Genomic DNA, 27,673 nt, shown 5'->3' on the forward strand with positions numbered 1-27,673 from the left:
GGTCCCAAACGTGTAGGAGCTTGTGGCCTCTACAGAGTGCAGAAAACCCAGGCTTCTACAGACAATAGCATCCACAATGGTTGCTGAGACTTAATCCTCAGACTCGCACACTTACCTGAAATAGTCACATAAAAGGGCAACGAACTTGGAAAACCCAGTAGTTTGGGGAAGAAAGATACTTTTCTAAGTTACAAAAGTTCCTTTCGACATGAGACTGAACATTCTCGCACTGGAAAATATTTTAAGAATAACTGATCTACCCAGACATTCTCAGGTGTGTTCAGTGTCCCCAAACTTCCTTTAGAATACAAAGGTTACTCAAAAGAAGAGGAAATCTGGATAAGGCACCGTGTGCTCCTGTAGGGGCAGGACAGGTCCTCACAGCTCTGTGCTCCTACTGGTAACACCCGGGCTTCTGCCCAGAGCGAAGAACACAAAAAACCTGTTAACTCATGATGCATGCAAGCCCAAGAAAGTAACTGGGTGTCGGGATTGGAGAAGCACGTGGAAAGGAATAAATTCGGGAGAGACTTTCTGGACGGTACAGCCCAAACAGTTGTGAAAAACAATACTATTGTGGATGAGTTCGCCTGTCCATGAGGTTCTTCAGAAATCCTCTCCTCTCTTGCCATCTGCTCACATAAGCACAGGAGAAAAAGTCTGACTCGGAATGCCCTTCTCCTCAGGCATTCCCTCAGGTCCACTCTGAGCAGAGCCTGCAGCAGCTCCAGGGAGTTCCCCTAGCCTCTTCCAGGCCTCTCAATACAAAGTCTGTAGCTGGCAACTGTGACGTCATCACAGGGAATTTTCTGATTGGTCTGGGTTTGGTTTGAGGTAAGATCTCCTGGGCTGGATCCTCTGAATCTCTCTGAAGACTTGGGAGAGCAGCTACAGAGACCACCCAGAGAACAGAGATGCCACTCAGCAGAGCTCTGATTTTGGGGGTCCTCGCCCTGACCACCATGCTCAGCCCCTGTGGAGGTCAAGACGACATTGAGGGTGAGTTGTACAGCTGAGGGATGCCTGGAGCCGGGAAATGGGAAATCTACAGAAGAGGGAGATACAAATTGGCTAAGATATAAATCCTCAATATTAGACAATCTAACAGCTGTGTGAGCCCTTCTTCGGGAAGCTTTGGTTGGCGAGCACAGCTCATGATCCACCAAACCATGGTTCTAACAGTGGACCCAGTTAGGGAAGGATGGAGGGCTCTGACAGGTGGGGTCGTCTCATAACTTGGGGGTGTTTCCACGAATGAATGGTTTTCATTACTAGAATGTATGCGAGTTTCCGAAGCCTTTATACCTGTAGTGTGTTCTAAGGAAAACACTTCCGTGAATCACACACACAAAGGTACAGCAAATGCAGTGTACCCCTTTGTGTGTACAGTAAACCCCTTTTGTTGGGGCTTACACACGACCCAAGCAAGCGCAACCTACGGGAGCCTGTGGCCCTCTGCCTGCGTCACCTCCTTCCCTCCACACTCCGCTGACATTCCGTCCCCTCTCTGGATCCCCTCCTTAATGCCACGACTGTTTTACAGACCTGAATAGGAACTTTGTGAAATAGCAGTTGAAAAGTTAAACGTTTGAAACAGGAAGTGAAAGGAGTTGAGCGCCCTTGTGAAGGGGCATGGCTGCTCTCTTTCCAGCTTTGTTGGAAAGGAGAAGTCTCGCCTCCGACTCCAGGCAGGTTGGCTTCTTTGTTCCCAATTTCCTTCTTCAGTGTCACACTAGGGTGCCCCAATCGGTGTGAGTAGGCACAGTGGGCATGGTTCTGAGGAACCATAGAACTGGAGGACTATGTGAAAATACTCCCATTTCTCTTTAACTTAGAAGGGGGAAAGGTGGAAATTTTAAGGTCTGAGAAAAAATGCTTTGATTTTAATTTAGCCTACATTACATTTTTCTTATTAATATGACTTTTAACATTCTCATCAAGTAAGGGTCCAAAGCTAAATGCCTGGGGCACATAGGTCATTGCTGACCCCGACTGTCATAAGGTTCTGCCACCTGTCAGTTATCCCCAACGTCTCCATGGGCCTCAAAACTAGCAAGCATCACTCAACACTCACTTTGTAAAGCGTTTGCTCAGCTAGGAAGTCGGTGCTGAAGTATATCAAACCTGCTGCCTGCCCCTAGGGAGTGGGGTAGGCAGATCAAGGGCAGGAAGCAGAAAGGCCATTGTGTGTGTGTGGAGGGGGAGGTGGATCCAGCTGAGGGCAGAACTATAGCAGCAGGAGGCAGTGTGGAGTCCTCAGCGATACTTGGGGCTCAGGATAAGCGCCCACTGAAGTGCACACTGTGTACATCCACGGTTGGAAAAGAAGTCGAAGAGGTTTATTAACAATGGATCAGGGAGTTTTTGAAGGAGACTTTGAGGGAGAAGTTGGCTATGGGGCTGCAGATAACACTAACCAAGACAGCCATACTGGGAAGGGTCAGAGGAGCAGTCGAACGTGAATAGACAGAGGGTCTGGGGGTCACAGTGCAGTTGGAAGCCGATTAATTAAAACTGAACAGAACCCTCCAGAGTAGAGGAGGGCTTCAGCAAACTGAGCAAAATGACAGCCACCTTCATTTCTGTGAGGAAAGGAGACACTCCCTCCCCGCCATCATTAGGGCCGTGAGAGGATGGGCCCTAGTTTTGATTGGCAGTCGCTTGTGCAGAGCTGACCATAACTCGCCCACAGTCACTCACAGCACCTTATGTGCACTCTGTCTGTCGGCTGGAATCGCTGTCCTGTTCACCAACCTTGGTGACTATAGAGGCCAGGCTTGGCTGGCGAATTTCTCCTTGAACAGCACTTGGTCTGACATTTGCTGGAACTCAACAAGTGAAGGAAGAAAGATACAAAAACCTAAAAACACTCAGAATCTGTGCCACCAGTGTTTACTTGACAAATGATAAGCGCATTTGACATCCTTTTGTCCTTGTCTGCACTGGGCGGCCTTCCATGGCGGCTCACACGTGTTCACCTGCCTGGAGGAAACGTATTAATTCACCACGAGTTCAAAAAGAACATTGGTTTTGGATTTAGAAAGAATTAAGAGGCGAGGTTTTATGTGAAGCATGAAAATAATAAAATTCTATTTCTTTTTATTCCAGAAATCGAAGACCATCCTGTGGTCCCTCAGAAGCAAGGCAGGAATCTATTTTTGAACAGTCTCCTCACATGGTGCCGCTGTTCTCTTTTCTATAAGTTTCTTGCGTGCTTTCCTGGGTCAGAATAAATGAGAACGCCTTGTGTGGAAAAGGCCCTGTTTTGAAGGAAAAGAAATGATGTAAGATATGTTAAATAACTGATGGAGATTACCAGAGCACACACAAACCTAACCAGAGAAGGAATCTGATGACGGAACTTTGCAGACAAGCTTTCCTCCGTCAGCTGTGTTACTTGGTCTGGAGCTATCTGTACCAAAGAGTGGACAAGGCAGTCAGGATAGCAGAAATCAAACACATGGCATCCCGCCGTTGTGCAGTGCACGTCACAGAGGGAAAGACTGGAGTGTAACCCACACTGAGAGTGGTAGGGAGGTGTGGGTGGTGGAAATGCATCAAAAACAATGACGTTCGTGGTACTCATCAGAGCATTTTCTATTGTTTGTTTTAAAATATTATTTTCCCTTTTCCTGTTTCCCACTTTCCCAATTATCCACCTAAATTCCTCATGCCACTAATGAGGCTACTTTGGTATTATACATATGTGTATCAGTATTATGAATCAGAGGCCAATTTTACACACATTTGAATTTGATGGTGATGAGTTACTCTATGTGGACTTGGATAAGAAGGAGACCATCTGGAGGATCCCTGAGTTTGCACAAGTGAGAAGATTTGACCCCCAAGGTGGACTTCAAGAGATAGCTACAGCAAAATACAATTTGGAAATCCTGATGAAGAGGTCAAATTCAACCCCAGCTGTCAACAGTACGTGCTCACCACCCTGCTCCCCCCTCCCTTCCCTGGGGGGTGAGGGGATGTGATCAGGATATAAATGGTCCTATAAAAACTCTCCTTTCCAAGGAGCACCTGGATCTCTTCGTCACTGGGGACTCATCCCCTCTGTTCTTGTTGTTTTAAAGATTTATTTTTTATTTTTATCTACATGAGCACACTGTAGCTGTCCTCAGACTACCAGAAGAGTGGGCACCAGATCCCATTACAGATGGTTGTGAGCCACCATGTAGTTGCTGGGATTTGAACTCAGGACCTCTGGAAGAGCAGTCAGTGCTCCTAACTGCTGAGCCATCTCTCCAGCCCATTCCCTCTCTTCTTAAAAATCACACATTTCATGCAATATGCTCCCTCACCAGACAGTGCAGGGCTTCAGGGAGAGAAGCTCCCATCAGCCTCTGACATCCAGACCATTTCCTTTGCAGAGGTTCCTGAGGCGACAGTGTTTTCCAAGTCCCCTGTGCTGCTGGGTCAGCCCAACACCCTCATCTGCTTTGTAGACAACATCTTTCCTCCTGTGATCAATATCACGTGGTTGAGAAACAGCAAGCCAGTCACAGAAGGCACTTTTGAGACCAGCTTCCTCTCCAACCGTGACTATTCCTTCCACAAGATGTCTTACCTCACCTTCATCCCTTCCAACGACGACATTTATGACTGCAAGGTGGAGCACTGGGGCCTGGATGAGCCGGCTCTAAAACACTGGGGTGTGTATGAGCTCTGCCACTTCTGGCACTTTCTCATTCACTGTCACCTATAGAACAGCATGTTTCTGGCTTCTAGTGACCAAAACTCACTTTCCACTCTTAAAGAGTTTCTAAGGCTGGAGTTCGTGTCATCCCATTAGCCCAGCCTCAGAGACCACGTAGATTAACTCCCTCCCTCACCCTGGCCCTGCCTTACACATACATGAGTCCCTTCTGACTCCAAAGCTTCTCTTTCTCAGAACCTGAGATTCCAGCCCCCATGTCAGAGCTGACAGAGACCGTGGTCTGTGCCCTGGGGTTGTCTGTGGGCCTCGTGGGCATCGTGGTGGGCACCATCTTCATCATTCAAGGCCTGCGGTCAGATAGCACCCCCAGACACCCAGGGCCCTTGTGAGTCCCACCCTGGGAAAGAAGGTAAGGGTGTGTGTTTGTGGGAGAGAAAGGCACCACAAGGGGGAGGGGAAGGAAGGGGAGACATGAAAATGTTGTTGGAACGTTGCTGGAGCTTCTGGAACCCATCTTTCCTGTGTGTTTTGTTGTAGGTGCGTGGCCCTCTACAGGGAAGATGTGGTGTGCGGGGTGACCTCGCACAGTGTGTTTTCTGCCCCAATTCATCGTGTTCCTTCTCTTCTCCTGGTGTCTCCCATTTTGCTCTTCCCTTGGCCCTGAGGCTGTCCCACCTCATGGCCCACACGCCCTTGGAATTCTCCCCTGATCTAAGTTTTGTTTGTCTTCCAAGTAGAATCTACTATAGACTCTGAGACCCTGATTAATGCTCCACCAAGCCAATAAACCTCTTATAAGTTGTCCTCTTTGTTTTTACTGTCTCCCATTTTGGAGCTTACTGGAGCCAGGCCCATGTAATCCCGTGTCCAGTGTCATGGGAACAACCAATGCAGCCCAGAATGCTTTGGTATCTTAGCCAAACTTTCAAAAAAATTTTTTTGTTCCCAGCCCTGACCACTCTCATCTGTCTCCAGTCAGGCTCAGGGAGGTGGGGTGTGAAATCTTCCTCAGTGTACACTTGTTGTAAGGAAACACAAGGCACAGTGTGCTCACCAGTAATCCAGCACTCCAGAGACAGCAGGAGAGTCTTCATACGTTTAAGGCCAACCTGGTCTACACAGAGCAAGCTGGAGCTTTATAGGAAGGCCCTATCTACAAAATAAGAGGGGGGAGTGGGAGAGGGAGGGATGGAGGGAGAGGTAGAGGCAGAAGGAAAGAGAGAAGAAAAAAGAAAGAACTACTATGAGATGAACTTTAAATCTCAAAAGGTTTCAAATTCTCAAAACTTTTTATTCTTATCAAGGTGACACCTCTTGTGGGTCTCTGAGGTCATTTCCAGAAATATTTATGTGAAGTGGCAAGAGTCAACCTGAATACAGGCAGAAGTGCCTTGTGGGTTGACCAAAAAGAAAGTGAGCCATCCTTTACCTCTCTCTGCATCCTGAATGTGAATGCGATGTGATCAAACACCTCACATTCCCTTGTCTACCCCTCATGATAGACTGTGTCCCCCCAAAACTGTGAGCCAAGGCAAACCCTTGTCTCTCCTGCCCTCCCCCCATAAGATGCTACTGTCCTGTATCTGTCACAGCAGCAGAAGTAACTCCTACAGTGACAGAGTTCACCCTCCAAGCTGAGAGGACAGGATCCTTTAGGCCCACAGCTGGATATGTGACCCATTGTTAACCAAAACTTTGCCATGTGGTGCATGGCTATGACTGTATGTTAGACATTCATAAAATGTACAATAACCATTAAAAGAATATGCGGCATAGAGAGCCTTGAGTTTCTGATAGCGACAGGTTCCATTTCCTCTGTTCTCACAAAAAGAAGAAAAGAATTCTCAAAGCAGGAAGGGAAATGGAGGGCAGTTACGAGAACCTCAGAAAAAGACAACAGTGTAAGTACCTGAGGTAAATACACGGTACAAGGAAGGGAACGGAAACCACAGGCTCTCAGGGGCCAGAGGTATGACTTCTAAATGAAGCTGGGATAGTAGCTACATAGATTCCCCGCACCACAGAAGAATGCTGGAGGCCATGTGGTGAGTGTGGCTAAAGAATGTCTTTACACAGATGAGGCCACTCGGGGCTCACTGAATTCCATGTGGACACCTGTGTCCTGGGAGCAACAGAAACTCACTCTAAGCCTGTGCCCTCATTCCTCCTCATGACGGAAGCACGGCCCTGTGGAATCAAATTCCCAGATAGACAACATGGTTTACAGTGAATGGCAGTAGTGCACCATCCTCCAGGATCACCACCATCCACACCGTCCACACTGTCCACACTGTCCCCACCATCCGCACTGTTCACACTGTCCACACTGTCCCCACAGTCCACACTGTCCCTACTGTCCCCACTTTCCTCAAGTCCACACTCTCCACACTGTCCCGCTGTCCCACTGTCAACACTGCCCACACTATACACACTGTCCCCACAGTCCACAATGTCCCCACTGCCCACACTGTTCTTACTGTCCACACTGTCCCACTGTTCACACTTTCTTCAAGTTACACACTGTACAAACTCTACACACTGTCCCCACAGTCCACACTGTATCCACTGTCCACATTGTCCATACTTTTCACACTGTTCACACTGTCCCTACTGTCCCCACAGACCCACTGTCCACACTGTCCACACTGTCCCCATGGGTCACACTCTCCCCACTGTCCACACTGTCCACATTGTCACAATGCCCGCACAATCTACACAGTCCACACTCTCCCCCATTCTCCCTACATTCCATGTTGTCCAGACTGTCCCTACTGTCCCCACAGACCCACTGTCCACACTGTCCACACTCTCCCCACAGTTCACACTGCCCCCACAGTCCACACTGTCCACATTGTCCACACTGTCCACACTATCTGAACTGTCGCTACTGTCCACACTGTCCACACCATCCATACCAACCACACTATCCACACTGTCCTCACTGTCCACACTGTCCTCACTGTCCTCACTGTCCTCACTGTCCTCACTGTCCCCGCTGTCCCTACAGTCCACACAGTCCAGACTGTCCACGCGGTACACACTGTTTCCACTGTCCATGCTGCCCCACTGTCCCCACCATTCTCCAGAGGATACACCTCCAGAGGATCTGGGTCAACAGATGGGTGTCTCAGACTCTTCTGAGGGTGACCAAGACTCACTGGAGGTTTATGCCACCCTATTGGAGATTTTGTGTAGCCTTTTTAAAAAATTTTTCTTTACCTACTTTGTGTGGTTTCTTCTTCCAACTGTTTGCTAACCATGTCTTTGTTCTGCTGAAATTGTTTTAAGCATTTTCCCCAAGCCTTTACACTCTGCCAACTGCTGGCTGCATGATTAGCATTAGAAAGACACTGAGGTTTCTTGTTAAAACCCTAAGGTGTTTCTGTCCATGCCAGCTACATCAGTAAGCTTAGGATGCAACGCAGAAAACACAAAATATTAGCACAGTAGATATACAGTACAGCTCAATGCAAAGAAGCCTAAACCATCATTGAGTAAATTATCTAGTATTTCTTAGCCTTCTTTCATCTACAGTTTGGAAATTATTAGAGATTCTTTGCAGTTATTGACAAAAATCTCAATATTCCATATTTATGTCCATTATTACGTTGTTTAAAGGAATGGACTGTGTTATAAAATGAAAGCAGGGGGATTATCTGGTGGAGAAAATTTAGGAAGAAGGATAAATAGGGTACTGCAGGGAAGAAACAAAATCAAGGTCCACCTGATATGTATGTGTGGGACTGCCATTATATCATTATTCTGTATACTAAAGTTAATTAGAACCTTCGGGTCTTTGTGTTTCATTTAGAATACCCACAGCGGTCAGGAACTTACTATGTGACCAGGGAAGAGGGTGAGAATGGAGGAAGAAAGAGAAAAAGAGAGGTGTCAGTCAAAGGCTGTAAAGTTTGGTTAGGTTGAAAGGGTAATCATTACTATACATCCTGCTACCTGTTATTAATAATAGTGTGTTGTATGCTTGAGAATTACTACAAGAGCATGTTTCAAATGCTCTCACAGCACACACAAGCTATGAGCATGCGAGGTGATGGGTAGCATCTGGTAACATTCATTCCCCAGTTGATTCAACTCTCCTCCTTAAGCGAAATATTCCATGATAATCTGGAAGGACAAAATCATTATGCAATAATTCTTATCTCATGATAGTGATTAAATCTCAGTGACTTAAGTTAGTGAAGAATAATTGTATCATGTAAGAGCCTTGGGCTGTGGAGCTTGTAACTTCTCACACACCATCGCCACAGGAGTGAGTGACAGAAGCCGTCTAGCAAAGGCTACGGCAAGCAACTGAGTTTTCTGGACATGGTCCTCCATTTCATCTGTCTGCAACGGGTGCACTCTGAAGAGGCACAGCCCCCAGAGACTTCATCTCAGGATTTCTTCTTGCTGCTGATATACAACTGTTATACAGCCTAATGATTCCTGGGCATCGGCCCACCCTACTGGGCAAATTTCCTGGAGATAAACATGAAAATGAACTTTCTTGAATGAATGCTATTTAGATAAATCAATGACTTTATAGCATTCCTGATTTGGTTCAAATAATTTTAGGAAAATGGTTTTAGTTGTTTTGCCAGAAAGATGTAATGAAATTAGAATCAAGAATAGAATGCACCCCTCCTCTTACAATGATAAGTAAAGGTTGAATAATAATGAACACAATGAGCTTTCATAACTGCACTATGAAGAGAACAAGTGAAATAAATTTGTGATCAAAGAAAAACATTCATTCTAGGTCAGGTCCAAGGATGAAGTCACAGGTGTGCACTGTGATAAAGTGAGGCCATGTGAAACTGTTGCTTTGAACTTATACTGAGATGATAGAGTGAAACACTGCTTTGAACTTACTATCCACATCCTTCTGTAACATTTCATCTATGACGATTTTTTTTTTTCTTTTTTTTCTTTTTCTTTTTTTTTCGGAGCTGAGGACTGAACTTAGGGACTTGCGCTTGGTAGGCAACCTACCACTGAGAGCCACGCCCCAACCCTATGACGCATTTTTATAAAGAATTTTGTCTAAGAGAAGAATTTTTGTCATAGAGAAGAAATAAAATGTGGTTTTGGGGTTGTGCCAAGTGTATATATGTTTATGTCTGTCTGTCTATGTGTATGTTTGTGCATAAATATAGGTATATGTGCACATATAAGTGTGCATGAACACTTGTGGAATTGATGAAACAGGTGATCAGGCCCGGCCAAAGTGTGTCTGTGTGTCTGTGTTTCTGTGTTACAGTAAATCTCCAAGCCCAATATATCCATGCAAAAAACACACAACTCAGTTACAATGTTTATAAGCTGCACACCTAGATTGGGCAGATTCACCACTGCACCACTCTATTCCCCAGCTATGAGATCCCTCGCTACCTGCAGCTCCTCCAGGCCACATGGTTCTGCTCCATCTTCCTCCATCCTCTTCCTCCATCCTCTTCCTCCCTGTTCCCTACTCTTCCTCTATGCTCTCAAACCTCCAGCACCACTTTTCTCTTCCACTGTCCAATCACAGGTTCTAGCCTTTATTTGACCAGTTAAACTGGAGAGAAGATTCACATGAAATCCCCTGAGTAAGTGATCCACTCCTCATTGGGGCAGCCCCTCTTGAGAACACAGAACTAACAAACAGTACCCGGGCAACCCACAACATGTGTGCTTGACTTTCTCCCCTTCTTCCTGAAGTAGAAACTTCAGGGTTCTTTGGAAAATCATTTGGATGGTGTTTTGCTGGGCCAGACACATAAAGGAATGTTTTCCTGAAGTGGACACAGGTGAAAGGATATTCCACTACAGCAAGCACATGAAAGGACACATGATGAAGGATTCTTCGCTAACAACACATGAGCACTGGTCTGCCTTACACTTGTCTGGATTCCATAGAGAGAAACACACCAAAAAACTTCTGGTGTGTGCTGCAGTTTCATGCCACTTCCACAGAATTGGGCTGATTGGCAGAGTGATGTCAGCTGAGACAGACTCACATGCTAAGGCAAGACCCGTGGAGGATACGTGATGCTTGAGGGTATAAATAAAACTTGGACAGGGACAGAGGCTGGGCTAGGCTTGCTGTTAGAGCTGGCTGTGCAGTGCTTGTGGGTCTTGTGTCTTTGCTGATCTTTGCTTTGCTGAGAGAGGAACAGCCAAGAACTTCTCCTGGCGTCCCACCAGGTCCCTCCTGCTGACTTGTGCCTTGCTGATTTTTTCTCTTTTTTTCTTTTTTTTTCGGAGCTGGGGACCGAACCCAGGGCCTTGTGCTTGCTAGGCAAGCGCTCTACCACTGAGCTAAATCCCCAACCCTGCCTTGCTGATTTATGCTGCTAACCAGACTCTACCAAACTGGACTGCTGGTGTACCCATCAAGTGTTTGTGAGTGGATCAAGCTCCCTTTGTCTTCTAAACTGTGAACTGAACTGCTGATTTCCAGAGAATGCAGATGGGAGTTGCTCCAGGGAACCTTTCTAAACAGGTTCACTTCTCCCATCCCCCATCCTTCCTGTCCTTTCTTTTCCACTACCTCTGGTGGGTGGTGGGCTACAAGGGAAGTTAAATTGTTTAAGAACCATCATTAAAAATAGGTGTTTGAAAAAAAATGAAGTTACACTTCCTTTTCTTTTCTCTCTGGCTCAGGAAGAGATAACAAATGAACTCAGAGACGCTCTCCTGGCCATTCAGAGGCTCTTGAGCCAGCAAGAAAAGGGCTCAGATATCTAAGCTGTTTTCTTAATCTCCTGCTTCTATCAGCAGAAGTTAATTTGCTAAGAAACCAGTAGCCTTTGGCCACAGAATAGCAAAGAGTTAAAAAGGCAGAAATTACAAAAAGTAAGCAACTGAATTGGCAGATGTTCTATAACTGGCTGCTAACCTAGGCCTAGGCCTGAAAGATTCTAGCTTCTGTCCCATCTACTCTAGGCCTAGAATGTTTTCAGCCTCTGAGACTTACTGTTGAAAAAGCTCACCCTTTCCTGTACTCTCTTCCTGTACTGTCTGCCTCTCCCTTAAGTAGCTTCCCTTTCTTCTCATGAGAGTTGGGCATATCCTATTCTGTCAAATCTCTTTCTGATTTGTCATCTTTTTTCTACCACTCAACTAGATATCACCTTCAAACATGGTTGCTTCCTTCTTTAGTTAACTTTACTTTCTCTGGTGATTTGAATATACTTGGCCCAGGGAGGGGCACTATTAGGAGATGTGACCTTGTTAGAGTAAGTATGGCCTTGTTAAGAAACTGTGTCACCTAGGGAGTTTGATTTCACTGATCTATGTCTCAGGGTAACTAATGGTGCTGTTCACTTAGAGCACTGCCAAAAGGTGGGAGAGCGCAGCTCCAAAGGGGAGCACAGAGCAAACCCTTTCAGATGGCCCCATGCTTTGGTTTATATAAAAAAAAAAAAAAAAAAAAAAAAAAAACTTAGTAAAAACAAACAAGTAAGCTGAGTATAGTGGAGAAGGCCTTTAATCCAAGTAGGCAGGCAGATCTCTGAGAGGCCAGGCTGATCTACACAGCATCTCTCCACATTGGCCCGGAATTCACTTTACAGTCTTATGGTCTAGCCTGACCTTGGATTCTTGGTTATCCTCTTCAGTTTCCCTGGTTCTGGATTACAGGCACACATTCAGCAGCCCTGCCTGGCTTTGCATTGTCTTGATAATTAGCACTCAGTGGCTAGAAATACTCCTTACCTCACCAGCATGAAGAGATAGCTTAAATATTTTTCCTCAGTATTACTTTTACTCTGAATATTTTTGCCTGATAATGTATTTTTTTTTTACTCTGAGTATCAGCTGAGAGGGATAGGTAAGTTTGAAAATGTAGCAACCGTTCTGTACATAAAACGAATTCTACAGAAATAAGTATCAAAAGAAATCGTGGGCCTCTAAAATCATAATGTCACAAAATCAAACTGCAGATGGAGCCCAGATTCTTCCTACTTCCCCACTTCGTATTAGGCATTTTGTTCACCTGAGCACACGTACTAATCTGTTGAGGACCCTGTTTAAAAGTGATCCACAAAAAAAGGAGACATCGTGAGATGATTTACTGGTTTTTAATGAATGTGGATTCTCACATTAAACTTTCAGTTTGGCAATAAATAAGTTTTATATAAGGGTTTTGGTGGTGATCAATTAAGCAAAGAAATCAGACAATTCTATTCTGTGATGGATCCAGTGATAGATTACTCCTGGTATGGTGAGGTCTCTAGCCCAACCATCAGCCCAACAGCAAAGGGAAAATGTAGTTTCAGATTTACTATATAGCAGGCAAGAGATGAATACAAAATATGCACCCTATACAGTGTGGTCCAGTAAGACAGCATCTTGAACTCAGTCCTGCCTCTACCGTGCTCCTGCTGGGTTTATAGGTATGCACCACAACATCTGGACAAATAGCATTTTCTACCATGATGGAAATAGTCTGTATTTGGGGTTTAGTACAGAAACCTTGAGCCAGATGAATGGCCAGCACTTGACTCGAATGATTAGGAACGAAGTTTTTACTTAGTTGCCTGTGCATACTGTTTATATAAGACGGCACAGCTTAACAGAGAGCTCTCTTGCATATTCTCCCCCTGGGAATTAATGAATTTCACACTGAAATTTGTTAGTTTATAATTGGGATTTTTAAAGTTAGGAAAATTTTTTCAAAAAAAAATATCGTTTTCATTATATGTGTGTGGGTGTGTGTGTATGACAGACTTTTTAGCAGTGATTCAGCCAAACCTAAAATCCAATTTGAGTCTACTTGAATTTGAATTATTTACTCTGCTTTTTTGAAATCTTAAAAAATTAACAATTTGCAATTTGTTTTCTGCTGCAGGAATATATATATATAATACATATACTATATATATAATATATATTTATACTGTGTCACTTTGGAGACGGGCTTTGAAACCCTCCTTCTAGCTGACTGAGAGTCTCTCCTGGTTGGCTTCAGGTCAAGACTCTAGGTTCCTTCTCCAGTGCCATGTCTGCCTAGATGCTGCCATGCTTCCTGCCATGATGATAATGGACTGAACCTCTGAAACTGTAAGCCAGCTCTAATGAAATGTTGTCCCTTATAAATGTTGCTTGGGCCGTGGTGTCTCTTCACAACAATGGGAATCCAGCCAAAGTGATTAAAAGTGTGTACTAAGGGCTGAGCTACATACTAACTAGAAACTGGTTCAAATATCTTGTAACATTATCCCAGTATGAGAATGAGGGAAAGGTAGAATAACTAAAACATAGTCAAGTTTAGGATCTCATCTGTCCACTTAGGCACTTTGTAATCTCTTTTCTACCTAGGCCAATCCCTTTTCTCCTTCAGCTGTTAATTTTCACAAACTGTTTAAATTTGAAACACCTTACAGGGTTTGAAACAAATTACTTAACACTTGAGTGGTTAATCTAATAATAGGACATAGCCAGTTAATATCTTCCTTTTTTTTTTTTTTAATCTTTAAAGAGCTTTTAATTTATCTCCTCTAATCTGAACCTTTGGTAGTTGTATTTTTTTTTTTATTCAGTTTTAATTTTAAATATTTTCTAGAATTTACTTCCCCTATTTTTTAGGCATAATCTGTAGTCCCCAGTAAAATAAAATCTTTCATGTTTCATTAAATGTTTTTCCCTAAGGTATCTGTATCAGAATCAGCCAATAAAATATCATCAATGTATCTTGTAAATATTATTTGGAGGTTTATACCCCACCTTAGATCATTTAGTTCCTAAATAAAAGGCACATAACCTTTATATTTATAATAAGCCTTAAAGGAGCAGTGCTGGATAGATATTGAAAGACCCCCAGAGCGGGGAGACGCTCACTCAAGTCTCGGGATGACGTGACCCCCCCCCCAAGAACTCACAAGAGACCAATCTTGATGCAATCAACAAGAGGTTTATTGATAGGGATGACAGAAACCAGTGCACTGGGGTCAAGACTCGTATCCCACACAGAGGTCGAGGAGTTCAACCTCGAATGGCTGGGAGAAGGGGTATTTAAAGGAGAAACCATACCAAATCACAAGGAAGAACCTCCTGTTTCTCATGATTATTCTTTAAGATTTTAATCTAACTTTATGGTTAACCAGTTCCTGCTATTATGGTCAGTTGCTATTATGGTTAGCTAGTTCCTGGAACAAAGTGGCTGAACCAGCTGGTGCAATTACTCTTTCTGTGATCAGTCAGTTCCTGGAACAGGCAGTTCCAGGGCTTCACCTTTTGTCTAGGGGGCAATTTTAAACTTTTTCCTTTCAATATCAACCCTTGTTGTTGAAAAATTATAATAAAATGCTGTCTTTTATCCCCCTCTAGATCCAACACCACAGCACCCTTGCCAGAAGCACATATCCCAATTCCGTGATGGCCCAGTGTCTCTAGCCACCGCATACTCTCTTATTACTTAAATCGCTACATGGAAGAACACACAACACAATAACCTCTGATCCAATTAATAAGATATAATTGCCCACCTAAACATACAATGCCCAGCACACATCCATCCCTTAAGAACACTCATAACAACCTGTAAAGGTACGGTGTGGAATTTTTTTTTTAATTTTTTTTTTTTATTAACTTGAATATTTCTTATATACATTTCGAGTGTTATTCCCTTTCCCGGTTTCCGGGCAAACATCCCCCTCCCCTCTCCCCTTCCTTATGGGTGTTCCTCCCCACCTCCCCCCATTGCAGCCTCCCCCCCAACAGTCTAGTTCACTGGGGTTCAGTCTTAGCAGGACCCAGGGCTTCCCCTTCCACTGGTGCTCTTACTAGGATATTCATTGCTACCTATGAGGTCAGAGTCCAGGGTCAGTCCATGTATAGTCTTTAGGTGAGTGGCTTAGTCCTGGAAGCTCTGGTTGCTTGGCATTGTTGTACATATGGGGTCTCGAGCCTTCAAGCTCTTCAGTCCTTTCTCTGATTCCTTCAACGGGGTCCTATTCTCAGTTCAGTGGTTTGCTGCTGGCATTAGCCTCTGTATTGCTGTATTCTGGCTGTGTCTCTCAGGAGGCGATCTACTTCTGCATTTGCTTCATCCATCTTGTCTAATTGGGTGGCTGTATATATATGGGCCACATGTGGGGCAGGCTCTGAATGGGTGTCCTTCAGTCTCTGTTTTAATCTTGCCTCTCTCTTCCTGCCAAAGGGTATTCTTTTTCCCCTTTTAAAGAAGGAGTGAAGAATTCACATTTTGATCCTCTGTCTTGAGTTTCATTTGTTCTAGGCATCTAGGGTAATTCAAGCATTTGGGCTAATAGCCACTTAACAATGAGTGCATACCATGTATGTCTTTAAAAATATGGAACGCTTCACGAATTTGCGTGTCATCCTTGCGCAGGGGCCATGCTAATCTTCTCTGTATCGTTCCAATTTTAGTATATGTGCTGCCGAAGCGAGCACGGCGTGGAATTTTAACATCAGCTTCCATGTTTCCCTAGCTCTTCCTTTCCTCTCCTGTTCCATTCCCATCTCATCCTCTTCCTTCAAACTTTTCTTCCACCCACCCTTCCTTCTCGTCCAATGACAGGCCTCATTCTACCTTGTACCTGCCTCACCTGTGACATCATCCCACAAACCCTCTATGTTGTTTTGTTTACCTCCCTATCAAAATCGGAGATATAACTTGCCATGTTCCACCTGGGCCACTCCTACTCCAACTGGCTGACCCGCATGACCAAACACTCACAATCCACCTACCCCATGATGCCTTCTTCTTCCCCCATGCCTTTCCTTTTCTCCTTTGGTCCCTGCCTCAGACCCCAAGCCCGGGAACCTTTTGCTCTACCCCCCTCTCTTCTGCTAAGTCCAGGCTGTAGGCATCTTTATTGACCAATCAGGGCTAACTTAGGGGAGAAAGATTTACACACAACAAAAGGTGATATATGTGAGGATCTACTGGTGAGGGCCAGCCAGATCTTGGGGTACAGAATTTAGCATTTGCATATATAGCAGCAGCAGAACAACTTATAACACATGTAATGGTAAATAATGAACAGAGGAAATAGTTTACAAATTACTCTAGCAGTTGTTGCACAAAATATTGACGTCGGTTGGACTATTTAACATTCTCAGAGGGAAAATGTTCCACTGATATCTTTCCACAGGTTTAGTATTATTATACATGGGCACAATAAAAGCAATTTTTTCCTGTCTTGTTCTTGCAAGGGAATAGTAAATAAAAAATAATAGTAATAATAATATTTTAGTCAATCACTATTATGGGCCAATCTCTGGGTGTTATAGAAGGTAAAGGAATTCAAGGCTGCAAAGAACCTATGGGCTGAATTACTTTATTTACAATTCTCAAATCTGTTGACATTGTCAATTTCCCAGATTTTCTTTTTTATTACAGATACAGGAGAAATCCAAGCACTAGTAGACTTCTCAATACGTTTAACGTCCAATTGTTCTTGCCCAAGTGCCTGTAAACTTTCTTTTGTTAAGGTCCACTGTTTTATCCATGCAGGCTTACTGGCTAGCCAATTTAAAGGCAGGGCTGTTGGTGTGTTTTTAGCAGTGGCCCTTAGTCTAAATTTGGAAAGTCAACTCCTGCTTGGTCTTGTTTATGGACAACCTGTGATCGTCTTTGATAATTTTTTCCAATACCTTTTCCAGTAATATAACCCACTTTAAACATCACTTATGGGGCTTTTGTGGAATTTGAGGAATATTAATTTAAGTTCCCCATTGTTCTAACAAATTCCCTTCCCCATGGGCTTATGGCTATGCCAGCCACATACGGTTTTAACTTCCCTACTTGGCTTTATGGCCCTATGTGTTTAATCTAATAAACATTCTGAAACACATGAAATAGCATTCCAACACCTATAAACTGAGACTTCTTGCAAAGGCCAATTTTGATTCCAAGATTATAAATACATCAGCTCAGCCCCAGTGTCCTCTAAGCCTTCAATTTCAATATCATTTACTATTGTAGTGGTTTGAATATGCATGACCCAGGGAGTGACACTATTAGGAGGTGTGACTTTGTTGGAGTGAGTGTGGTCTTGTTGGAGAAGATGTGGCCTTGTTGGAGAAGGTGTGGCCTTTTGGGGGAGTGTGCCACTGTGGGCATGGGCTTTGAGACTCCTCCAAGCTGCCTGGATGCCAGTCTTCTCCTGTTTATCTTCAGAATGAGATACAGAACTCTCAGCTTATTCTCCAGCACCACACCTGACTGGATGCTGCCTTGCTTCCTGCCTTGATGATAATGGACTGAACCTCTGAACTAGTCCCAATTAGATGTTGTCCTTACAAGAGTTGTTTGGTCATGTAACACTTCACAACAATGGAAACCCAAACTAAGACAACCATTAACCTTAACCATTTTGCCATTAGTAACAATTTGTCAAAATACTTTCTTCCCAGTGCTTCCGAATCCTCCCATCCTATTTATTGTATTGGAGCTGCTTTACCATTGTGATATGGGAGTAATTGAGCAATGCTGTCACCTGGCGCTAATTGTATGGTTTTTTTAACATAAGCCATGACTTTAATTTCACCATGATTGTTGCTGTAAAATTATAAAAAATACTGTCTTTTACCCTGCACTAGATCCAGCACCACAGAGCCCCAAGATACCTGGTAGATATCTTCATCTCAGCCAGCAAAGCATCTCACCCGCTCTGCTCCATCCCATATCACACTGCCGTTGGCTTCTCTCTGAGCCTGGCAGCAATCTCTTTACCCATCTAGTTCCCAAGGCAGGTTGCCACCATGCCAGACACACACATCCCAATTCCATGTCGGCCTCGCATCTCTGGACGGCACATACTCTCCCAAAGTCAAATTGCCACATAAAACCTCTGATCCAATTGATAAGATATAATTGCCCACCTAGACATACAAAGCCCTGTGCACATCCATCCCTTAAGAACATTCATAACAACTTGTAAAGGTACAGAGAGGAATCTTAACATCAGTTTCCATGTTCTCTCCAAGGCTTCTCTCCTCTTCTTGTTCCAGTCTTCTCCTCTTCCCTCAAACTTTTTCTTCTGCCATTCTTGTCCAATGACAGTCCTCATTTTATTTTGTACCTTACTTCACCTGTGTAATGACATCATCCCACACTTGGTAATCTTCATCTATTCATCCTGGATGTATAATAAACCCTTGAGCTGTGAAACTACTCCCAGAAATTATACCTACTGTTCCTATAAGATATTTACCCACTGCAAAGTCAAGAGCAGCCTACTGGTGTGCATTAAATCTCCAATACACTCCTGATTGCCTTGCTGGTGAAATATTCCATTGCTGACAGGATATTGTCAGTTTGTGTTCTTTGTTCTTGGGCCCAGGATAGGCCCCTTTTCTGGTTCCCTGACAATAAGAAGTTGCCTAGGATACCTCCTACTGATTGGCATTTATTAACCCAATCTCTGCCCTTTCCACGTTTACTACAAATTATGGTGGGATATTTTGATGATTCTAATAGCTTAAAAGCAATAGCTTTTATCCATCCATCTAGTGAGGCACCTTGAGCTTTTAATGGTCTTATTCCTTTTTTGCATTCTTTATTTGCATTTTCAAAGCCAAAGATTCAAGAACCACATTTCTTACATTTGGATCTGCTATTGCTCTTAGCACTGCTGAAATCATCTTTGCAAAAGTCAGTGTAAGCCTCCTCAGGACTTTGGGTAAGCTTAGTAAAAGATATAGTCCCTTTTCCTGGTTCTTCAACTGTGTCCCAAGACCTTAAAGCCACTAAATACTTCTGACTTTAATGAGAAGGGCTCTCTCTAGATCAAGTGTATGGGCTCATCTGCGCTATCCAGAAGAAAACCTGTAGGTGTGCTCCAGCCCGTGCAGTGACTTCCCTAGGTGCAGGTAGAGAATGGCGCTGAGATCAAGAAGTCTCCATGTTCACAGGGGATAGGGGCTCCATCCTGTCAGCAATGACACCAGGTGCCCGTGTAATCACGGTGCGCATGTGAGCTGTCTTCTCCAGTTGAGTAGATAAAGAACCACAGATGGCTGTCCCACTTCTGTCGGGTTTCACATTAGTTACTTTTCTCATTGTTCTGCCAAAACACCTGACAGGGAGCTACTGGGGTCAGGAGTTATTCTGGCTTAAGAATGTGGAACTTGTGACTGGGAAGGTCTGTAGCAGGATGGGAGGTCCCAGCAGTCTACCATCAGGAAGAAGACAGACAAACGTCCAAGCTTTTCTTGCTTTTAGTTTGTTTTTCCCCATCTGGGACCTCAGCCCATTTAGGGTGGATTTTTCCACCTTGATCAAATGTAGAAAGCCTTCACAGACATGCCCAGAGATGAATCCATGTATCTCCAAATTCATCATCAGCACAAACCATCAGAAACCTGCCAAAACCACACTGCAACCACCGCTAACACACACACACACACACACACACACACACACACACACACACACACACACAGTGAGGAAATCTGGAGATCCAGGGGCTCTGTGATAGATAACTGTCTCCATGCTAGGGGCCTGAAGCTTCACTTCCTTAATAAGAAGGATGGGCACAGTGGCAGCTTTTGTATCCTTGTGTACATGATGATGTTTTCCACATTGTATGTGTTACACAGGATTCATCAGGAAAGATTTCCCTAAAATTTTCAAAGCATTGGTAGACAACAGAGTCTGAAATACACAGAGAGAGATGAGATTTGAGGTAACAGGAGAGATGAAGAAAACAGATGCAAAAGAAATATAGAGGAAAGGACAAAGGACACAGGAGCAGACAGAGGGAAACACAGAGAAAAGGCTCAGGGCAGCGAACCAGACATGAGAGTCAGAGACTGGGCAGGCACAGTGCAGGGCGCATGCGCACACAGGAGATGCTGGGAAGGGAGACCGGGCAGGTGGAGGAACAGCTGAGGGGAGGTGACTGTCTCATAAGTTATGTGTCTAGTCCAGCTTCCTTAGAACAACAACAAAAGATCAAATTGGGGTTTTATCATTTGCCACCACAAAGTGCTTTTATTTGAAAGACTGTAATCTTTCAAAAATGGTGAACCTCAGTGAGTCAGTGTGACCTCACAGGACACATGTGGAAACACTGCCCTCCATGTTTAGTTGCTGTGTCCTCACCAGCCTGAAGGAGACTGGGGTGAGAACGGCACACTAAACAGGGAAAGTCTGAACAGGAGGACGACTGGTGCCTGCCTCCTCTGTCCCCCTTACACGGAGCCCAGGGTGCTTCTGGTCGCCTTTGTAGTAGAAACTGCTTAGTCCCACGTGACCCCACCCACCCTGCTCAGTTATGGAGGTTCAGGACACAAACAGTTCAGACTACGTTTAATTATGAAATGGAGGTGAATGTTCAGGGCACATTAGCAGCCTGTGCTGAGGTCTGGTCTGTTGCTGTGTACTACAATGCTAAATTCTGTACATGATAGTCTAAGCCTACGAATGAATTCTCAAGGTTACAAGCATTTGTTGTGCAAATTTTGTCCGTTCTTTAATTTAAAACTATTGGTTAAATAAAATTGGCTACAGCCAATTACTGGAGGGATTAGAGGTGGGAGGGTTCTGAGTCACCTGGTTGGAGGAGGGGAGGAGGAGGAAGAATGAGGGGAAGAGAGGAAGCCGCCATGTGGGAAGATGTGCACATGGTCTAGAGATATGGCAAGTATGTGGGGTACAGTGCAAGGGAGGTAGCCAGGACAACAGTTAGAAACATAGGTTAGGGGGTGCTCCCACACCGAGTAATTATCAAAGCCAAATAAAATAACCACAGTCTCATTTATTTGTAAGCTAGGCGAGGATACTCTTAAACTGCTTGTACTACAGAGTGGAGATAGAAAGCCTGGGGTGCTGGGTGCTGCCATGCACAGATGGAGCCTCTGGAATCACCCAGAGGCAGAGCTACAGACAAGACCTGGGGACTCGAGATCACAAGAGCTAAGCTGGTGGTTTCACTGGCACCATGGAGACTCTGAATCACAGAGTGGCAGGCTGGCTGGCAGACAGGAATTCGGAGCAGGTATACACAGGCCTTACGTCTGAGGCAGTCAACATGTTATACCCAGTTCACGGGAACCCCAGGAGACTGCCAGGAATTGTGAGTCTGATGCAAGAACAAAGAGAATCTTTATTATACAGGTCTGACCCAAATCAGATCGGATCAGATCAGATGACAAGCCTTTCCTGCTTTGCAGTTTGGGAATGTGATGCTCACATCAAGGGTCAGGGGCTTGTGACATATATAGGAGTATGCATAAGCTGGGTACGTGATTGGGGAGGGGGTAAAGGAGTGCTGTCCTTCCAACCCTGATAAAATAAACCTGTTCAGACGGGTGGGTGGGGGGGGCCGGGAAAGAGACCTACCTTCCTCACCTGGGAAGAAGTAACTCATTCCGTTATCAGAAGCTGGGTATTTCACAACTGTCACAACTGTCTGGGCACACTTAATACTTAAGTACCTCTTTCCCATAGTCTGAGAGTGGGCTTTCATCACTTCAAGGATATTGGCTCCCGCCTCCTCCAAGGGCAGGAGCCATCTGCACCAGAGAAATGCTGGTTGCTAATCAGGGGAGGGAGTATGGGTTCTGATGTGATGCTGAGGTTGGAGAAGGCTGCCTTTTGTCTGTTCCCAAGGCCAGCATCTGCCCGTGGGGGGGGGGAGTGTGTTTTGGGGGAGGGATTGCTAACTGCTCTGGCTCTGTAGGGACAGAAGAATTGCAGGATTTGATGCCGAGAGATGGGGGCAGGTTTCCCATGTCTCTTCAAACACAATCAAAACACTCTCGTGCGTCACTGTAGGAGCCCTGTGTGGGAGAGGAGGGGGGGTCACAGGAGGGAGAGAGGGGTCAGTCACTGGAATGCCATGGAGATACCCGACTCTTTTGAATCCCACAGAGTTAGACAAAGATGGCCGATGTTCTGGCCAACGCCACCACCTCCCCACCACCTATGCAAAGGTGAGAGCAGCTAAGGAGGGGACACAGGGCCTCACAGGACACAAAAGTGTGGGAAGTGGAAGAGAAGCCACCACCCTCCCAAGGAATACGGAAGGTCTGATCTCTGGGTAAGTTAGAGGGATCTGTCTCTGCTGCAGGACCGATTCCCGACACTGTCTACACCCACAGTCACAGTCTCCAGTGTGAGGCACAGAGCAGGCAACATCTTGGGGTCTAAACCCATGGCTCAGGCTCCACTCAAACAATGGTGGCAAACTCCTGATGGGGACAACCCCCGGAGCTTCTTATAGACACTGGCTGTGACCCTTTCAACCCCACAGCACAGACAAATTGTAAACCAGGACTGACCAGGCACAGCTGCCTCACACCGTCCCCTCACACCCTCACCCCTGCACCACCCCGCAGATAAGAGCTGATAGATTGATTACCTGCTGGAGGAGGCCCCCGAGCTCCTGCGAAGGGAAGTCACATAGAGAAAGGTGTTGTTATAAACACAGGGGCTCTCACAGCCCGTGAGGGGGGTGGGTCCTGCAGCTTAGTGGAGCTGTCCTCTCACCGACTGTGCTCACTAAGGCCCTGAGCAGCCCCCACGTGGATGAAACTCCCACAGGAAGGAGGGAAGGCGAGACCCACGCTTCCTCATTGTCAGAAGCTTCCAGAAAGGAGCCAGGGAGAGTGGTGGACAGGGACAGAGGTCACAGAATGAGCCCCAGGCCCTCCCACCCGCAGCCCAGCTCCCCGCTGCAGCAGAGCCCACCACCCCCAGTTTCCCAGAGCTCCTCACCTTTCTGACTCTTGTGACGGATAAAAAGGCCAAGCCCGAGGAAGATCACCCCCAGCACAAAGCCCCCGATGCCACTCAGCATCTTGCTCTGGGCAGACTCGGACTGTGCCCCTGGGGAGCAGAGCCCAGTGTCAGCTTTTGTCCACAAGTCACAACAGCCCTGAGTGAAAGCCCACAGTCCAGCCTGAGCCACGTGAGGTAAGGAGTTGGGAGGACCCACTTCTGTGTTCTGACCCAGGGCCAGGAAGGGCCAGGAGCTCTGAGCACAGTGGTGGGGGAGGGGACACATGGGTGTCTGCACCCCACAGACGTATCTGCAATCTTGAGCTAAACACCCAATTACTAGCTATCATTGCCAATCCCTCTGGGTATTAGGGGTAAGTTCTAGGGCACCAGTGTACGTGGTGATCTTTCCCAGAACAGGGATCTGGGAAAGACAGTTAGGTCAGAGCTCTCCTGATGCCCTGACTATGAGGCAAAAGATATGGTTCCCGTAGCTCTCAGCTCAGTAGTGGAAGCAGACCATGCAGGACAAGTGACAGGGTAGGTGACATTGGAGGGATGGGGTAATAACAACTAAAATTTCATGTCATGTGGGGTCCACGGTCAAAGAAAAGTTTCCCTTACGCCACTCCACTGTGACAGGGCTCTCAAGGCTGGGGTGGTCAACACGGCAGGTGTACACATCTCCCCGCTGAGGCGTCATCTCCAGCATGACCAGGATCTGGAAGGTCCAGTCCCCGTTCTTAATAAGCTGTGTGGACACGACCCCCGTCGTCTCCTCCTGGCCATTCCGGAACCAGCGCACTTTGATCTGGGCTGGGTAGAAATCTGTCACTGAGCAGACCAGCAAGTTGTGGTGGTTGAGGGCCTCTGTCCTGGACAGGGTGATGGCCACATTGGGCTGCTCTAGGGTGACAGAAAAGACAGTGAGTGAGATGAGGGCCCTGTGGAGACTCCCCACAGAGAAGAGGCAGGGTGGGAATGAATGCTGGGTTCTAACAGTGGATAAAGATCAACCCCACAAATACAGATTTAACTCACTAGGAAAACAACAGTCGGTGCGGCCCTGTTCTTCTATAATATGAAATGTAGTGAAACAAAAGAAGCCGGGCAGTGATGCACTCAGGAGGTAGAGACAGGGGGATCTCTATGAAGCCAACCTGGACTAGAACAAGTTCTAGGACAGCCAGAAGCACACAGAGAAACCCTCTTTGTAAACCCTCTGCGTTTTTAAATTTATGGGTAAATAAAATTGTATTTACATAAAAAAATTTTATTTATGCAAAAATATAAAATTAACTTTTTCTAAAACGAACAGATTAGAAAAAAGAAAATCCGATTCTGAGTTCAAGTTAATAATTTTGGGGAAAATTGGAAAAATGACTGTAGTACGACATCCTTCCTTCGTCTCCTCAGGCTGTCATGCGCAGCTGTACAGACGTGTTTCCCGACTGGCTTTGATATATTGTGCCCACCACTACCTCAGAAACCTCCTTCCCTGGTGCTGCTTTCCCTTCAACTTGAAAACAGCATACACACTTCACGTATTTAATGAACTGGGAGCATGTTTTGTTCTCCCGTCTTCTATTCTCTACGACTGTTTTTCCCCACAGCCGAGTGCATTAATTCCTGGCGGCCATCACTGCATTCCCCTGCTGTGAGGAATCAGTCCCCAACAGGTGAATAACAAGGCCATGAGGAAAGCAAGCTTAACCTTTCGAGTTAACCGTTAGTCATGTAGGACATTAAATCTGAACGCGATGCCTAACATGACGCTTTGACTGGCATCATGTGTAAGGCTCTGGGCTATCCGGGAGTGGAAACAGAAAGGTGTCCCTCAGATTTTGTATCACAAACTTTTAGTGTGATCCAAGTCAACACAGTCTACCTCAGAGAACGAGGAAAATGGCGGTGACGCCTTCAGGTCAGCGCCAGGCAGCAAACTGCCCTCAAAGGAACAAGGGGAATCGGGGCAACAGAATGGCCAGGATAGCCACCGACGCCAAAGCTAAGGGCTAACCGGCTTCCACATGCGGCTTCCACAGGAGAGCCAGGGGTCAGAGGGGAGCTGGGCCGCACAGGGCAAAGGTGAGGAAGGAGGGAGACTCCAAGAGGGCGCTCGCTCGGTGGTGCGGGGCAGACGGCAGGAAGGAAGCCATGGCAGCTCCTCACGCCGGAACTCTGCTCCGTGTTCGCCCACGACCGCCCACGGCCTCCCGCGGGACCCGCCGCGCTCACCAAGCCGCCGCAGGGAGGTGAGAGCCTCCGGCCCCTCGTAGTTGTGTCTGCAGACCGTGTCCAGCTCGGCCCGCTTCCGCTCCATGAACTCCTTCTGTCCGTTAAAGTCCTTGGCCCACGACCGCCCCAGCTCGGTCACCGCGCGGTACTCGCCCACGTCGCTGTCGAAGCGCACGAACTCCTGCCGGTTGTAGATGTTTCTGCTCACACTCCGTATGCGCTGCGTCCCATTGGTGTAGTAGCACAGGCACTCGAACTGGTACACGAAATTCCCTGCGAATGGACGCGGTCAGCCCGGGGGACAGCGGGGACCACGGAGCCCACGGTGGCCCCACCCCGCGTCGGCGCTTCCCCCGTGGGGCGACAGCTCTCTGGGGCCGCCGGGCCTTGGAGCCTCGGAACCGGCAGGCCCTGTGCCGCCGCCGCTCGCACTTAGACGGGAGTTCGGGACTTGCCGGTGTGGACCCCGCTCCCCCGCAGCTGGGCGCCTCCACCCGGTTCCACCCGGGTAAGGAAGAGCAAGGGAGGAGTGGGCGACCGAGCTCGTCCTCACAAGAATACTCCTCGGGAAGCACAAACATCGCTTGGTGCATTTGAAAAAAAATCAGTCGGGTGGGTCGAAGGGGGTGGGTCTGGGTGGAGTTGGAAGACGGGGTGAATATGACTAGAATTGTACGAAATTCTCAATGAACTAATAAAACTACGATCGAAAGAAAAATAGAATATTCGGCTGTTTCTGAGACCAGGCCCCGGCCCTGTGAGATTCCCTACGGTGTGCAAAAGGCCCTGACCTCGCCCATAGGGGGCGCTCGTTCTCAGGAGAGCCCGACTGCAAAACAGACAAATGGGAATCCTGGTAGCCTCCCGGAACTGCCCGCGTGTGTGGGTCACTCCAGGCATCTTAAGTGTACCTGAAAGAAGGAAGCCACCTATGTGCACTGGCTTAGAGAACTAGGGCGTTATATAAAGTACTCTCCGGTCTCAGAACTAGGACCCCCGCCCCACCTCCCAAGTATGTGTCACTTATTTCCCTTCTAGGCCCAGTGTTTTCTTAGAAATTCAATTTACGAAGCCCGTGTCTGAGTCCTCGTTTCCATTTGACCAAAAAATGCAGACTCTTTGACCGCTGGCTTCTCTCAGAGTTAGACGCCTAGAGTTCGCCTCTCTAAAACCTCCACTCCACCTCAGGAATTCTCCTCAAACACCAGGACCACAGACCATCACTGGCTTGTTTCCTCATTTCAGAATCTGACTTTTCCTCCAGACAGGATGCTGGGATGGGGAGTATGTGGGGGGCGGTATTGTAAACCCTGTTGTCTCTTCGTGCACAACCCCATGCTCTGCCTTATCTTCGGTGGTAGATTTAAACTCTGCCTTCTACTTTTACATGCCAGGCTCGCCCTGTGCGGCAAGCACCATCCTAACTCCTACATTAGAACACAGAAATGAGAATGACGTCTCGCCCTCTCTCCAGAGAAAGGAAATCTATGGTAAAAGACTGTTACAAAATCAGAATTTTGCCATTCCCCACCCCCACATTCCAGGGCCCCCAAGGCCCCCAGGACCCCTCAGAACCAACCAGTCACCCACCCCAGAGTGCTGGCTCTGGGGAGCCTGCCCTGCACTTACTTGGGGAGTCTCTGCCCTCAGTCCCTGGGCTGCTCAGCACCATCAGCACAACCACGGCTGCTGGGAGGAGGAAGCTGGGGGTCTGCAGCGCCATCTCTAAGGAACAGGTAATGGCAGTCACCAGGACTCACACCTGCTGTGTCCCCTTCAGAAAGCAAAGTTCTGTAGCCTAGGGTGCTCTGAAACCCCAAGTGTTAGGGTTGGTCCAAGTGAGGAGCCAATCAGCACTGGAGCTGAAGCCTGTCATCTGTCTCTGGGCAGACTTGGTTTACAAAGGCTCTCTAAGCAGGGCACGTTCTGTTTCTTCATGGAGCCTCACTGGATGAACATTGGAGGTGTCTGTTCCTCTCAGTTACAGAGTAAACCTTTCCAAACTGCAGACTGAATGTGTTTGGGGCTTAAAGAACCAAAAGAGAAAAGTATAGATAACTTTGGGATAATTTTTCAAATCTACTTTTCTT

At 46.4% G+C, this 27,673-nt stretch overlaps 3 protein-coding genes, 1 non-coding gene and 1 pseudogene across 4 annotated transcripts in view; 3 read left to right on the top strand and 2 right to left on the bottom strand.

Moving 5' to 3' along the window:
• Positions 1–27,673, top strand: part of LOC116887415 — a 496,132-nt pseudogene that overhangs the window by 133,931 nt on the left and 334,528 nt on the right.
• LOC116887417 (RT1 class I histocompatibility antigen, AA alpha chain-like) overlaps positions 1–27,673 on the top strand; it is a 431,868-nt gene that overhangs the window by 119,510 nt on the left and 284,685 nt on the right. The gene's annotated exons all lie outside the window — the stretch shown is intronic.
• On the top strand, positions 886–5,078 carry LOC116887429 (rano class II histocompatibility antigen, B alpha chain-like). Its single transcript, XM_032889045.1, is given in 5 exon segments — positions 886–1,003; positions 3,685–3,745; positions 3,747–3,930; positions 4,383–4,664; positions 4,904–5,078. Coding segments are annotated over 5 exon segments (771 nt in total). The 5' UTR covers positions 886–914; the 3' UTR covers positions 5,059–5,078.
• Positions 15,960–16,066, bottom strand: LOC116887753. Its single transcript, XR_004386254.1, has one exon. It is a non-coding gene; the product is annotated as a U6 spliceosomal RNA (small nuclear RNA).
• Positions 22,280–27,337, bottom strand: LOC116887422 (rano class II histocompatibility antigen, B-1 beta chain-like). Its single transcript, XM_032889038.1, has 6 exons — positions 27,213–27,337; positions 25,584–25,856; positions 23,970–24,251; positions 23,343–23,453; positions 22,987–23,010; positions 22,280–22,405 (listed from the first exon to the last, which is right to left on the bottom strand). Exons 1-6 carry the CDS (start codon positions 27,304–27,306, stop codon positions 22,392–22,394), a joined length of 798 nt encoding a protein of 265 aa, XP_032744929.1. The 5' UTR covers positions 27,307–27,337; the 3' UTR covers positions 22,280–22,391.

The sequence above is a fragment of the Rattus rattus genome, chromosome 18 (genome assembly GCF_011064425.1).
Source record: "Rattus rattus isolate New Zealand chromosome 18, Rrattus_CSIRO_v1, whole genome shotgun sequence".
NCBI lineage: Eukaryota > Metazoa > Chordata > Mammalia > Rodentia > Muridae > Rattus > Rattus rattus.

Bases quoted from the DNA above. Each gene is read 5' to 3' on its own strand.
- LOC116887422 (XM_032889038.1), bottom strand. From the start codon at position 27,306: ATGGCGCTGCAGACCCCCAGCTTCCTCCTCCCAGCAGCCGTGGTTGTG. The intron at 25,857-27,212 runs GTAAGTGCAGGG...GTCCATTCGCAG, and splicing joins TGAGGGCAGAGACTCCCCAA to GGAATTTCGTGTACCAGTTC. The intron at 24,252-25,583 runs GTGAGCGCGGCG...CTGTCACCCTAG, and splicing joins CACCTCCCTGCGGCGGCTTG to AGCAGCCCAATGTGGCCATC.